This window comes from Myotis lucifugus, unplaced genomic scaffold (assembly GCF_000147115.1).
Source record: "Myotis lucifugus unplaced genomic scaffold, Myoluc2.0 scaffold_142, whole genome shotgun sequence".
Lineage (NCBI taxonomy): Eukaryota > Metazoa > Chordata > Mammalia > Chiroptera > Vespertilionidae > Myotis > Myotis lucifugus.
The window spans coordinates 2,197,890-2,212,438 of NW_005871190.1; the positions used below are offsets into that span (position 1 = coordinate 2,197,890).

The 14,549-nt window shown below is 37.0% G+C and overlaps 1 protein-coding gene and 1 pseudogene across 1 annotated transcript in view; one reads left to right on the plus strand and one right to left on the minus strand.

The window, feature by feature from the left end:
- The window catches only part of GBE1 (1,4-alpha-glucan branching enzyme 1), a 270,676-nt gene that overhangs the window by 151,196 nt on the left and 104,931 nt on the right, over nt 1-14,549 (minus strand). The window contains exons 6-7 of the mRNA XM_023758898.1: nt 10,723-10,813; nt 8,210-8,419 (exon numbers count right to left, since the gene is read on the minus strand). Coding sequence (XP_023614666.1) covers nt 8,210-8,419; nt 10,723-10,813 — 301 coding nt within the window. The remainder of the gene's footprint in view (nt 1-8,209; nt 8,420-10,722; nt 10,814-14,549) is intronic.
- LOC102428300 overlaps nt 11,947-14,549 on the plus strand; it is a 5,335-nt pseudogene continuing 2,732 nt past the window's right edge.

Genomic DNA, 14,549 nt, shown 5'->3' on the forward strand with positions numbered 1-14,549 from the left:
TCATGCTGCTTTGTTTCTGAAAGCATTGGGAGACAATGTTAAATATAACGGACCCCAAGTTTTACTGATGTTTTTCAGCACACAGAATTTTTAAAGGCTACATGGGCAAAGGTCGAATCTTGGAGACACTTTAACCTGAAAGGAGAAAATAAAGTAAGTTCTGAGGCTGATGGCTTCTCAAAAACAGAGGAAGAAAATAAAAGACTGAAGACCTGAGGTAAAACTAAATAGAACTATCTCACCATCACAAAATGTGAATGGAAAATTCAGAAGTTAGAGAAAAATATGTCTGTCACTAATCTAATGACTGGGGAAAGTAACACTCAAAAATGAGTAAATTTTTTATTACTTATAAATATGTATCCTTCCAAAATCATGAGATATGTACATTTTCTAAAAATAATTATCTCAATATAACATGGGTTATTTGCTATATAACGCTAAGAAATCATTCAGCTCGGAAACCATGAAATATGTCTTCATAACTTCAAAACTGCTAGTCCATATCCAAGCATACCGACATGCTTAAACAAGCTGTTTTGTTACACAGATTTAAAAAAAACAAACAGAAAAATTCATATTTTTTCATGTGTAAACCCAGGTGTGCTTATAGACTCTACAAAATTCCCAGACTTAAATGAATAATCATTGAATAGGAACTTTTAGGCCATTTTCACAAGCATTTACCATTGTCTTAAGCTAAAGAGGCTGCCTTTACAGCAAAGCATAATATTTTTAAATGTAAGGTAAATTACCAAGTAGAACTGTTCTCTTTTTAGTGAGTTTGGATTTGAGAAGGTGAATGCTATAGGTGAGTCAGACCTAAATACTCAAGATATTATTGTGACCCTGTGCACCTTAATTTTAGACTTGTGGGGAATAAACGAGCAGATAATACCAGGAACAAAGTTCATACAAGACTGTAATCCTTACCCCTGTGCTGCGCTCTGCTTCAATAGAAACCTTTCTGCTAGGCTCAATAATCTCATAAACCCTGTGAGAGAAGCTATATTTCTACTATTCAAACTCAAATCCAGACTGATTAGGTTGATATAGCAACTTTCTTAATCTCTTTTTCAAAAGAGAATTAGCCTGCCTGAATTTTGAATCTAACTCTACTTTCTTTGAAATAGTAGATTTAACCATTTTCCTTAGTCAAGCTAAAATTAGGTTCTGGTTTAAACAAGAAAGAAATTCTAAAAGGAAAAAAAAATACTATAAAGAAGAAAACAATGAGACTTTTTATGGGACATCCAGCATTTATTAACAATCTTACTATCTATAAGTTAGTCTTTGTTTTTACTTATCTGACTACCTTTGGAATAGTTAGCTGTTTACTAAAACTGTGGTGAAAATTGTCTTTTAATCAGCCATCATTTGTTTTTAAAGCAAATGATTTACAAAAGCACCGCCCAGCTGGTGTTGCTCAGTGGTTGAGCTTCGACCTATGAACCAGGAGGTCATGGTCAGATTCCAGATCAGGGCACATACCGCCCAGGATTGCAGGCTTGATCTCCCCCCAGCAGGGGCTGTGCAGGAGGCAGCTGATCAATGATTTTCTCTCATCATTGGTGTTTCTATCTCTCCCTCTCCTTTCTTCTCTGAAATCAATAAAAAATATATCTAAAAAGCTTCATTTGCTTTTTATATAGCAAATAGGACAGATAGTTGTTTTAAATGACTCTGTATTACTTCAATTAAAAAATATTTAATGTTCTGAAATCCATCCAAATAAATTTAAAAATATATATATTTAGGGTTTTGAGTTACATTTAAATATATTGAAAATATAACCTCCCTAAAGACATGACGTATAGTAAATGCTCAATATCTATATTAAAATAAATAAATCAATACATTTATAAATGAATTGATCTGAAAAGCTTTTTCTGCTTTAAAAAACACCTTTGATGTTAACCTTAATTTAACTATGCAACACTCTAATTCAATGATCTGTAAGCATTTTTGATTGTTTGCCCTATCAGTAAAACTTTTTAGCACAGTCCTCTACATATACATTTTTATAAGTTTTATATACTTATCTTTAGTAATATATTAAGTATATTGTAAACTCATACATACAAAGAAACCAATTTTAAAATAAAGATACAATAATCAAGGTCTGGTTAAAATTAAAATTATTTTGATATGTGATTTTAATGCTTGTCCTGGCTGTAATAGATATAAATGAAAGGAGAGGATCAATGGCTATGACTATAACATTATAAAACACTTTTTTTCAACTCCCTCCATAACCTATCATATTTCATGAAATTTAGCTTGCATATTTTTATTTTCCCTGAAGCTAGGTGACTTTTGCTAAGTAACCACAAGATGATTCATTTATATTTATAACCAATGGGCTTAGGATAAACTATAGTTGGAACAATTTTTTTAAAGTTTGGCAAAACTGCTGCAATATGCATGTGTATGCAAATAAAATAATTTTTATGACTGAAATCAGTTGTGGCAATTAAATCAAAATGATGGGAACATTTTCTTGATATTTTCCCTCAAATGCTTTCTCCAATCTGAACTTTCTTTGAAAGCAGTTAATTCAAATTAATTGTTAAAATGTCACCTTTGCCCTGAAAGAGTAATTTTTTAAAAATTTCCCCCAAAACTTCTGATAAGTATATCTCAAAAGGTTCCCAAGCAAATGCACCTATTAATTTTCATAGGATATATGAATCTACAACTCTTCCAGATAATACCACATTGCTTTCAAAGGTAGTTGTACACATTTACCTTTTCTATGCTGTTTTCTCTATTTTACTGTGGTCATTTTAACTATAGCCAAAAGAGAAATTATTTCACCCAATGGCATATGTTTTTATTTTAAGAAAGCACAGAATAGCATATGACTTTAAAGTTCTGTTTAATATAATAATTTTAGAGGTTTATAATCATGTTCTGCTTAGTGTTTAAGTATCTTGCTGGCCATGAGGGTGTCATACACTCATTAGCTGATACATCAATGCACAATAAAACTTATGTTAAAATTCATCATTAAGAACTGATTCAGCCATAATGTAATCGATACTAATTAAAGCCTAGGCCCATGTTCAGCAAACTGCGGCTCACGAGCCACATGCGGCTCTTTGGCCCCTTGAGTGTGGCTCTTCCTAAGCCTTAGGAGTACCCTAATTAAGTTAATAACAATGTATCTACCTATATAGCTTAAGTTTAAAAAATTTGGCTCTCAAAAGAAATGTCAATCATTGTACTGTTGATATTTGGCTCTGTTGACTGAGTTTGCCGACCACTGGCCTAGGTGATCCTTGCACGCGACATCATCACAAGATAGCCGCCACAAGATGGCCGTGTGCACAACGGAGGCAGAGCCCAGCAGCCGCTCTATGCGGTGAGGCCTGGGGGTCCCACGCTCTGCACGTCATGGAGGAGGCTGGTCCCCACGGAGGAGGCAGGTCACGGCAGGGGAGGGCAGTTGTGGGCAATCAGACCAGTAGGGGAGGACAGTTGGGGGCCATCAGGCCAGCAGGGGAGGGCAGTTGGAGGCGATCAGGCCAGCAGGGGAGCAGTTAGGTGTCAATCAGGCTGGCAAGGGAGTGGTTAGGGGGCGATCAGGCTGATAGGCAGAAGCAGTTAGGGGCAATTAGGCAGGCAGGCAGGCGAGCGGTTAGGAGCCTGTGGTCCCAGATTGTGAGGGGGATGTCCGACTGCTGGTTTAGGCCCAATCCCATCAGACATCCACCAAGGGGTCCCAGAATGGAGAGGGTGCAGGCCAGGCTGAGGGACATCCCCATACCCACACCTCCACTTCCCATGCATGAATTTCATGCACCGGGCCTCTAGTATCATATATAATATGCTATTTTTTTTAGAATATTAGCACCTATATTCATGATGGTTTATCCCAGGAATGCAATATTGGCTTAACATCCAAAACCAATAAAAGAATTCACTGTATTAATAAACTTAAAAAGAAACACCATAAAATAAGAATATTTCAGATCCAAATAGTTACTCCAAGAAGGGAAAGCCCTCAGGAATTTCCTTCTACATTCTAACTTGTGGAATAAACAGCATGATTAAGAAGCCCCAAATATTACAGTGTCTGTACTAGTTGTATTTTATTCGATGTGTTTATGACACCAAAACAACTGGATTCACTTTTGTTTCTGAAAGGAACTCTAATAACTCAAGATAAGAGTAGGATATCTTCCTGCCTAAACCACATTATAAACCTATGACATATGATTATACTACTTTTGTAACCAGATGTAAAGGTCAAGGGAAAAATAAATATTATCATTACTATGTCTTTAAGATTCAATATCTTATCTTTAAAAGAAATACTCAACAAAGAAGTGGTATTCATTTGAAGCTGTAGTAATGATTAAGGCAAAATAATTGTTTAAGCTCAATGAATCTGAAGTTGTCTTGTTATTTTATCAAGTGCATTTAATAGTGACAGATGCATATGCAAAAATGAATTTAAAACTGAGACTTCTAAATTATATCCATTATTTCTTACTCTAAAAACTTCTGGAACTTACGGGTGACAGATATGTCAGAAAGTTCTCTTTGCCAACTAAAGCAAGGACAACCCATCTCAGTTATGAACTGTCATTAGTAATTTAGCAGAGCTAGAAGGCAGTTCAGACGAGTAGACAGAAAATTAAAACATGGGCAGCTCCTGATTGGAAATTTATTCATAGCAGGTAATGATATAGCACAGTCAGGATCCCTGGCATTCCTCAGAGTGAGAGATTTAATTCTGAAAACTTTGATGATGGTTCTTGAATCAGAGATTATAAATGGTGACAGGTTGTGACATACAGATAGGATGAAATGAGCATCAGCAACATATCTCTACAGAAGCTGATTCTATATAAGATCAATGTTTTTACAAACAGGGAATATAATAATTTCAAAAATTATTACAAATTTTCAAAAAAAGAGGCTTAGGCCTTAGGTAAAGCATGTACCATTTTCATATATACTCTTCGATGGAGTGTAATATTAATCAACATATCTAAGGTAAGGGTAGAAAAATAACTCATTTTAAAATATGAAATATTAATTGTAGTTTCTGAATTCATCTGAATAAGGAACAAACTTAAAATTAGAGGCAAAGTAGCTATTCTATGGGAAGGGTCATAGTGAAGGCCTGGGTTTCCTTGTGTATATTCATATAGGGATGTTCATTAAAGGCAGTTACATACAATTTATGTTATTTACATTTACAAAGAATAATAACTTTATGTTGGATTTTGTGTTTTTTTTATATTTTCTAATTATTGACAATAGCATTATTTTTAAAAGAAAAATGTATTTTTTAAAATTGCCTATTTCAACCATAACTCTCTACCACAGAAATACAGGCAAGAAAAATCAGATTCCCACATAGACAGGTATTACAATACATCTCTTTAGAATTTGTAAAGTGGCATATTCAGTGTGTGAGGCCAACTTGTTAGATATGGGAATTTTCAAACAGCCCTAAAATTACTTCATGTTCCTTCCATCAAAAGGAGGGGTCTGTGTCTCCTACCCCTTGAATCTGTAACTGTTTGACCAATAGTTTACAGCAGAAATAATGTGTCAATTTCCAGATCCAGATCTTAAGAAATGGCTGCCTACATGTCTGTCTTTTGAAACTCTCACTCTTGTGAGATAACCAGGTAGCCAGTGGAGTGGGCTAAAACGGGAGGACCTGAGGCCCTTTTAACCCACAGCCATGGCTGAGCTCCCTGCTGAAAGCCAGTGCCAAATGTCAGTCATGTGAGTGAAGCATCTTTAAAGTGAAGGCTACACCCCCGAATGAAGTCACTCCATCAGACATAACACGGAAAAGAGAGCTGTCCAGCTGAATTATGGCCAAATTGTCGATATAGAAACAAAATGAACAACTGCTATTGTCTCAAGTCACTAAATTTTGGTCTGGTTTGTTAAGCAGCAAAATATAACCAAAAGAGCAGAGCAGGATTTGAATCATGAATGGTCATTATAAAATGGCTTTCATATTACAGGAAAGCAATGCTACATTACATATGCTATAACCAATCAGAATAGAAGGGGGATAATATAAAAAGCCTGATAAATGTCATCAGGCTAATATACATTTTGTCAATAAAGTTTTTAATACATTGCACATAATGTTGAGAAAATAATTCCAATAGTATGAGGAACTATTTTATATATTGAAGAATCTAAGTATGCAAGAAATTTGTTTAACTTTGATGATATATATTGGCTTTGTAGGATTTTACCTATGTGTTTAACCAATAGTATAAACCTACATAGGAAATACTACTTTAAAATTTGGAAATTTTTGTTGTAAAATAGAACAATATCCAGAATAATACAAATTCATTGTTAAGAGGAACTAAGCCTATATGACAAAAGAAAGTTTAAAAATAGTAAAAATAAATAATAATAAGCTAAAACTGTAATATACATTATTATATACATTATTACCAAAAGTAAACACTTGAGAAAGATTAAAAGTTACTTCAATAACAAAAGAAAACATGGATTAAATAAAAAAGTCTTAACAAAGTCTTGATTGCTGTAGTCGAAATTCTTAAAACAATTATGTGTATTCCCTTTCCTTTAGAAAGTTGGTAACTTGAAATGGACTTAGAGTTTATGGTGCAGAAAAATATGTTATAATAAATATTTTAATAAAATAAAGAATAATTTTACAACATAAAATATACCCACTTAATGTATTTCTTTTGAAAACACAGTTCTACAGAAAAATAATTGCTTTAGGATCAAATTTAACCATTTAGTGTATTTCTTTCATAAGGCACAGTTCTACAGGATAGAGTTAACTATTATTCACCCAAATATAAGACAGAGAATTGAATTAATTATACTTCCTGTCCATAATCAACATTTATAAGATTTATTCAATAATGTAATTAGTGGAGTTGTATCATAAAATTAGAACAGGTTTAGTCCTTTTCACTTGCTATAAATCCATACTATAAAAGGCAACACTCAAAAAAATTATCAAAATACCAAATACCTTTACAGAGGGAATTGTATTATTCTACCGCCTTCTTAAAATGAAAAAAACTGAGAGCCAGAATGATTAATTGATTTGTAGGAGAGAGAAGCTAGGCCTGGAACCCTGCCACCTGCTTTTGCCTCCTGTGTCTTTTCTCATACATTATTCTGCTTCAGCTGGCATGAGTGATTCCTATATGGCTATGAAACACACAATCATGTAGGATATTAAGAAAAGAGTGTAGCGAAACAATTTCGTCCATATAAAAGTCATCTAATTTGTACTGAAAAACTAGAATTCTTCATTTCATCAAATTTATTGCTGAAGCATTTTTCTACACTACTCATTTTCTAGTATATGAATGTTTGTGTAATATAAAACATCCAAAAATTCATTAAATTCTTTCCAAAACACTTATTAAAAAATTTAGTTGACCTTATTACTTTTATTATGTCTGATAATAATTTTCATTATATTTTTCCATATGATAAATTGTGGAACAAGTTGAGAGTATTTTGGCTTTTTAAAAACTTTTTGCAATATCATGCTAGTTAGATTTAATCACTTAAAATACCTATTTAGATGGTAAAAGAAATCAGAGATGCATTTAATTTTAACAAACTGTTTCAACACTATATCTTAACTTACTATCTTTAAGATGACTATGAGAATAATACTTACCATGCATAAGTAGAGTTGCTATTCAGAATAAATAAAATGTGTGGCTATATAGCTAAAACATTCAACACCATGCGTGACATAGTATATTGCATACTAATAAATGTTAGTTCTTATAATTATTTAGCTGTAGTCAAAAACATGGTAATATTATTAAGATAGCAAAACATAAAGTAAGATTTTTAAAAATAACCTACTTAAAACAATGTGCATTTATTTATTAAATGGAGACTTGCTATGGTTAATTCAACCTAATAAAGTGGTCTTTTTGATATTAAAAAATACTTCACATTAATCCTTTTAAATGGGAATATAATCAATATATTTTAAATGGCAAAATATTTGTAAAACTAAAATTTAATGCAACTTACCATGAATATATGTGTTATACAAAACAAGTCCAATTCTATAAGTACCTTAAACATTATTCATAAAATTATAAAAACTCATTTTAAGAAATTAAATAGTAGTGAGGGTACAGTGAATTTAATGAAATCCCATAAAATCAATTTTAAACAAAGAAAACATTTCAGTGTTACAAGTACCTACCTGGAGTAGGCAAACAATCGACTATCCCAAAGATCATGATTCCCTCTAGGTCCAGAATGAAAATAACAGGAATCTGTCCCATCAAACATATTCAATCCATCCTCTGAATTTTTTGAAGCATGGCTGTGTACCATATCTAAGAGGACTATAATACCCATCGAGTGAGCTGTGTCAACCAGTTCTTTTAGCTCTTCAGGAGTTCCATAACGGCTAAAGATAAAGAACACAGCAAAAACAAGATTGCATCATATTTAAAGCAAACAGCCAATCATTTACTATGAATCAATTGTTTTACCAGCATTGTACTACATACTTTAGATGTGCAAATGCAGTATAATACTTTGATACAAGTCAAAGTTGCTTAATATTTGTTATTGAACAAAGGCGGTAAAGAAGTAGGGAGCAAGGCATATGAATAATTAACAAGAAGAATGCTCAGAGAGGAAGAGCAGTGGGAACAGACATGAGCGAGAGGCATTTGAAGAACAGAAAATTGGCGAGTGTAGCTGACGTGGAGTGATCAAGAAAAAGATGAGATCAATCAACCAAAGGACTTGTATGCATGAATATAAGCATAACCAATGGACACAGACACTAGAGGGGTGAGGGCATGTGCTGGGGGTGGGAGTGGCCGCGGAGAGGTCAATGGGAGGAAAAGGAGATATATGTACTACTATACGTAATACTTTAAATAATAAAGAATTAAAAAAAAAGGGATGGCCAAGACTCAAATCACATGGGGTCTTATGCACCAATATAAGACATTTGGCTTTTATTCCGAAAGGGACTCATTAGTGGGTTCTGTGCAAAAGAATGACATGATCTAACTTTTATTTTTAATCGTCACTCTGGCCACTGTGCAGAAAGTAGTTCATGTGTAAGGAGGGAGGGAAGTCTATGGAGATGTAGGAGGATAAGAAAAAATAGAGTGACCAGTTAAAGACCTATTGAAATAATACAGGTAAGAGAGAAAAGCAACTTGGACCAGAGTGATAGCAGCTGAAGAAGCCAGATGTGGGATACATTTGGAGTTACAGGTGGCTAGGTTTTATGACAGCCAGAGGAACAAAAAAGAAGTCAAGTACATTGCAAAAGTTTTTGGCTTGAACAACTAGAAGATGGTGATATCATTTTATTGAACTAGGGAAGATGGAAGGAGGAGGAGGTTGGAAAATCAGGAACTTAATTTGGGATATGTTAAGTATTAGATATGTATTAGATATCCCAATGTCAAATAGACACTGTTTGAAGTTCACAACAGAGGTCAGGGCTAGAGAGTTAAATTTGGGAGTTGGCATATAAAGTATACTTAAGCCATAAAAATGGATGGGACATAGTGAGACCCCAAGGTGCTTCATATACATAGAGAAGAGCTGAGCACTGGGAGATCCAGTCTTTACTGGTCAGAAAGAACAAAGGAAATAAGAAAGAAACAAGAAAGGTGGGGAAAACAATAGGGGGTAAAATATACTGAAAACCAAGGAAAGAAAAAAGTTCCAAGAAAGTGGGAGCAACCAATTGTGCCAAATGCTGTTGACAGTACAAGTAAGTAAGGACTTATCTTTTAGACATGACAGTATGGAGGCCATTAGTACCCTTGACAAGAGAAATTTCAGTGAGGAGGTGAAGAGGCTTCTTGGAATGAGTTTAAGCAAAAAGAGAAGTGGTGGGATTAGAGAGTAAGTAAAGGTTACTTATTCAAGGAGAATTGCTCTAATGAAAAAGAACTAAGTTGAATATAGATGGGGTGTCTTCTATGTCTTAAATACTATCTACCTATTCCCACTTCACTCTTCCCCAAGTCAACTTTTAATCATGCTTTAGATCTCAGTTCTAACATCAGTTCATATCTAATATAATATGATCAGACCTCTGATTCTATACTATTATAGTACCCTGTCGTTTTCTTATTTGCTTCTATTACAGGTAGAAATCCTAATATGTAGGATTATTGGATTCTGTCTATATGCCACCACAGTATAATCTCCAGGAGGCAGAGACAATGTTAGACTTGTTCAACTTGTGGTCATTCAGGTCAGCACCTTTTCAATGGCTTAGGACCCGTTATGTCTTTCTGCCCAGAGCCACATTCCCTAGATTTCAGCCTGGGAAGGACAGTCCTTTTGTACATAGTATATGTCCTACCAATGAACTCCTCAGTCACCTTCCTACATGAGTCAATCTTTTTCCATAAAAGGATGTGAGCTCTGGCTATAATGGCTTCCATAAGACATGATTTTCTGACTAAAGCTTGGGCTCCAAAATACATGAAAATTTCAACAGGTAACTGGATATTCTTTATTAGAATCATTCATGAAAAACAACATTAAATCAAGGCCAACCTCTAAGGCTAGCTGAAACGAGTGTCTATGATATTAGTAAAAAACGCTAAGGTTCTGTTGACTCTGTTGACCCTAAAATAGTTTACAAAATGACATCATATAAACTGTAAAAATTCATTTTATTTTATTTTTGCTTAGAAAAGAATGGATATAATGGGTCTTTCATTTTACCTTGAAGCTGCAAAGAAGCTTGTGATTTGGTAACCAAAACTGGCATAATAAGCATGCTCCATGATCGCCATCAATTGAATGCAGTTGTATCCTATATAAGCAAAGATCAGATAGAGATTAAAAGCCACATTAAAAAACAGTAAGAAGATATATATATATATATATGTATATATATATATATATATATATATATGTACAGAATTCTTGTCTAAAGACATTAAGTTTTACATAGGATCATCTATATATATATATAAGCCTAAGCAACTGTTCGACCATTCGACCATTCAACCAGTAGCTATGATGTGCACTGACTACCAGGGGGCAGACGCTCAACACACAGGCATGGAAACATGGAACAGACTGATGAATCTTAGAGGGAAGGTGGGAAGGGGTGGGTGGGAAGACATTAGACAAAGATCTTATATGCATACTAGAGGCCAGGTGCACTAATCCGTGCACGGGTCCCTCAGCCTGGCCTGCAGGAATCGGGCCAAAACTGGCAGTCTAATATCCCCCGAGGGGTCCCAGATTGCAGAGGCGTGCAAGCCAGGCCAAGAGTCCCCATAAATGACCTAATCATTTTGAAAAGTTCTACTACTTTAATATTTTTTGCTTTTCTGACCTTCTAACACAAATTGAACAGTTAGTTCTTAAAAGTTATACATACTCTAACCAGCTATTTCAAATGTCTTCATTTTAACAAGTAACAAATTATATGCAAATATGCTCTTAATTTGGATTTAGAATATTAAAGATGGCAATCAGCATATGCTAAACTTCAGCTGCACTTGTAATATTCATACTAAAGATTATGAATGCTAAATAAAAGTAACCAATTGCATGCCATATACTTTTTACTGTACCTTTTTCTTTATATTTCAGTTATTCTACCATGCAGCATAAGATATAGGAGCAAATCCATTTTTCCACAAGGTAGTTTTTACAGTCAGCATTAATTCTACTTTGCACTATTTTATGTACCTATAAAATTACTCTGAAGTTGCTTGTTGCACACATGTGTACACACACGATTGCATGCACACACACAACCTTCCTTTCTCTAAAAATGCTGTGTGCACTAAATGAAGCGACTCAAGGAGGCATAGGACCGCTGGAACCTTGGAACATGGGCTCACGCCCCACCTTTGCCTCTGGGGTGGGAGACACAGAGCCCCTTTGTGAAGAGCTGCAGGGGACACAGGGTGCAGAGTCCAAAGCAGCCCCATGGACATTATTGTCTTGGATGTTACTGTCTCAGAGTTTATAGAGTTGTTTCTGCAGAGCCCACTAGTGACTTGGATGCAAACTCTGGGCCCATTCAGAAGTTGCAACCGGGACAACCTATGTACATGGATTAGGTCAGTGGTCGGCAAACCACGGCTCACGAGCCACATGCAGCTCTTTGGCCCCTTGAGTGTGGCTCTTCCATAAAATACCACGTGCAGGCGCGCACGTACAGTGCGATTAAAACTTCATGGCCCATGCGCAGAAGTCAGTTTTCGGCCTGGGGGAGTCTATTTTGAAGAAGTGGCCTTAGAAGAAGTGGGGGGTGTCGGTAGGTCGGGCGAAGGGAGACGCGGCGCAGGTGGTCTGCGGATACGCAGTGCAGGGGAGGTATATTGTTTTGAGGTACGTTCACTGAGGTCGACCCCTTCTAACTCTCCCATCCACACTGGTCTATCTGAAACAAGTATACAAGATGAGTGTGGATGGGAGAGGTGGAAGGGGTCAACCTCAGCGAACGTACCTCAATCAGACTGAGGACGTTTTTAGCAAAGGCCAGCTTAGGAGTACCCTAATTAAGTTAATAACAATGTACCTACCTATATAGTTTAAGTTTAAAAAATGTGGCTCTCAAAAGAAATTTCAATCGTTGTACTGTTGATATTTGGCTCTGTTGACTAATGAGTTTGCCGACCACTGGATTAGGTGAATGGCATCTTTTTTATCCAAATCATGTTATAAATAGATCCCAGGCCTACAAATCAATGCATCACCAAGCAAGTCAATAATGATGTGAATCTTCGCATTCAGAACTTGATCATATTGATGAGAAACATTAAGCCCTACTATCAGGAAGTTCTCCAGCAACTAATGGTAATGAACTTGCCCAATGTTTTTATGACTGGCAAAGACACCCTGTCTGGGAAGAACATGGAGGAAATTAAGAAGGTGCTACTGCTGGTGCTGTACTATGCTGTCCAGATGAAGGAAAGAGGAGTGTACTGAAAGAATCAAACAGCTGTATATTGAGGCCCAACCTGGAACTGTGGCCTATATCCAAGAGGTTACCCACAACCAGGAGAACATGTTTAACCTGCAGTGGTTGGAGGTCCCAGACATGGCCCTGGAGGGGCTGGAGGCCCTCTCAAGAAACATGATGTTTCAGCTCAGGAGGCTCATAGATGAACAAAATGAACACGTGGAGCTGATCACGGACCTCACCCAGTAGTGGGACTACCTCAAGGTGCAGCAGCCACCCAGTGCCGTCAAGTCTTCCAGCTCCATGTCCACACCCAGCCCAACCATCAGCCTCTCTGGCAAGGACAAGCAGCACTTGGCCATGGGGCTGGCGGACAAGGCCAGGCTGCACCATGTCAGGCAGGAGAAGACAGAGCAGCTTATGGATACCAGGAATGAGGTAGATCAGCTGATACTGGAGCTTCAGAAAGTCAAGCAGGAGAACATCAAGATGGCAGCTGATGCCCGATCTGCTTGTGCCTACTGTGATGAGCTGGACTCCCTGAGGGAAAAGGCAAATGATATGGAGAGGCTAGAGATGGAGCTGCAGTGCTGCAGGGTAAAGCTGCATGACCTGGAATTCTATAAGGACCGCATAGAGGAGCTGAGAGAAGATAATATAATTTTAATGGAAATCGAGTCCATGCATAAGGAACAGCTGACTGGTGCTCATGATAAAGTTTAAGAGCTGGAGAAAGAGAATCTGCAGATGAAAGCTAAGCTTCACAGCTTGGAATTGGACTTGGACACAGAAAAGAAACATATTGAGCAGCTGCTGGAAGAGAACTTGATCCTTGAGATTGTACAGAAGCAGAACATGAATGAGTTCGCCCACCTGGGCTGGGAGCTGGAGCAGCTGTCTAATAATGCAGACCTGTTAGACACCTCCAGGAAGTCATTTGTTTTGGACGAATGTACTTCCAGCCACATCCTGAATCTGGAGAAGGAGAACCAGAGCCTACAGAGCACCATCCAAAGGCTGCAGGATGTGTCTCTGGCCCTGGAGGAGAGCAGTTTCAAGTGTGGGGAGCTGGAGAAGCAGAACCAGCAGCTCAGCAAGATTGAAAAGTTGCAGACCCGGCTAGAGAGAGAAAAGCAGAGCAACTAGAATATGGAGACATTCAGTGAGGAGCTGATCGAAGAGAAAGAACAGCTGCAGAGTGACATGAAGACCCCAAAGGCTGACGAAGCCAAGTAGATCAAGGGTCTTAAACAATAAAAAGATCATGTCAACCAAGCGGTGTGGTCACTGCAGGAGAAGTCACAGGTCAGTAGTGAGGCCCGCATGAAAGACATCGAGAAGCAGAACAAAGTCCTCCATCAGACAGTGACGGAAACCATCAGCAAACTCAGGAAGCTGGAGTTCAAAGGACAGCAGCCACACCAGGACCTGGAGCAGGTGAAGAAGAAGGTGGAGCAGGTGAAGGAGCTGGATAAGGAGCTGCACCAGCTAGAGAAGAAGAACAAGAATCTGAACAAGAAGGTCACCTCCCTGCCAACAGCCAACAAGAAGGTCGACACCCTACAGCAAGCATGTCAAACTCCCGCCCACAGGCTGCATGGAGCCCACAATGAATATTTTTGCA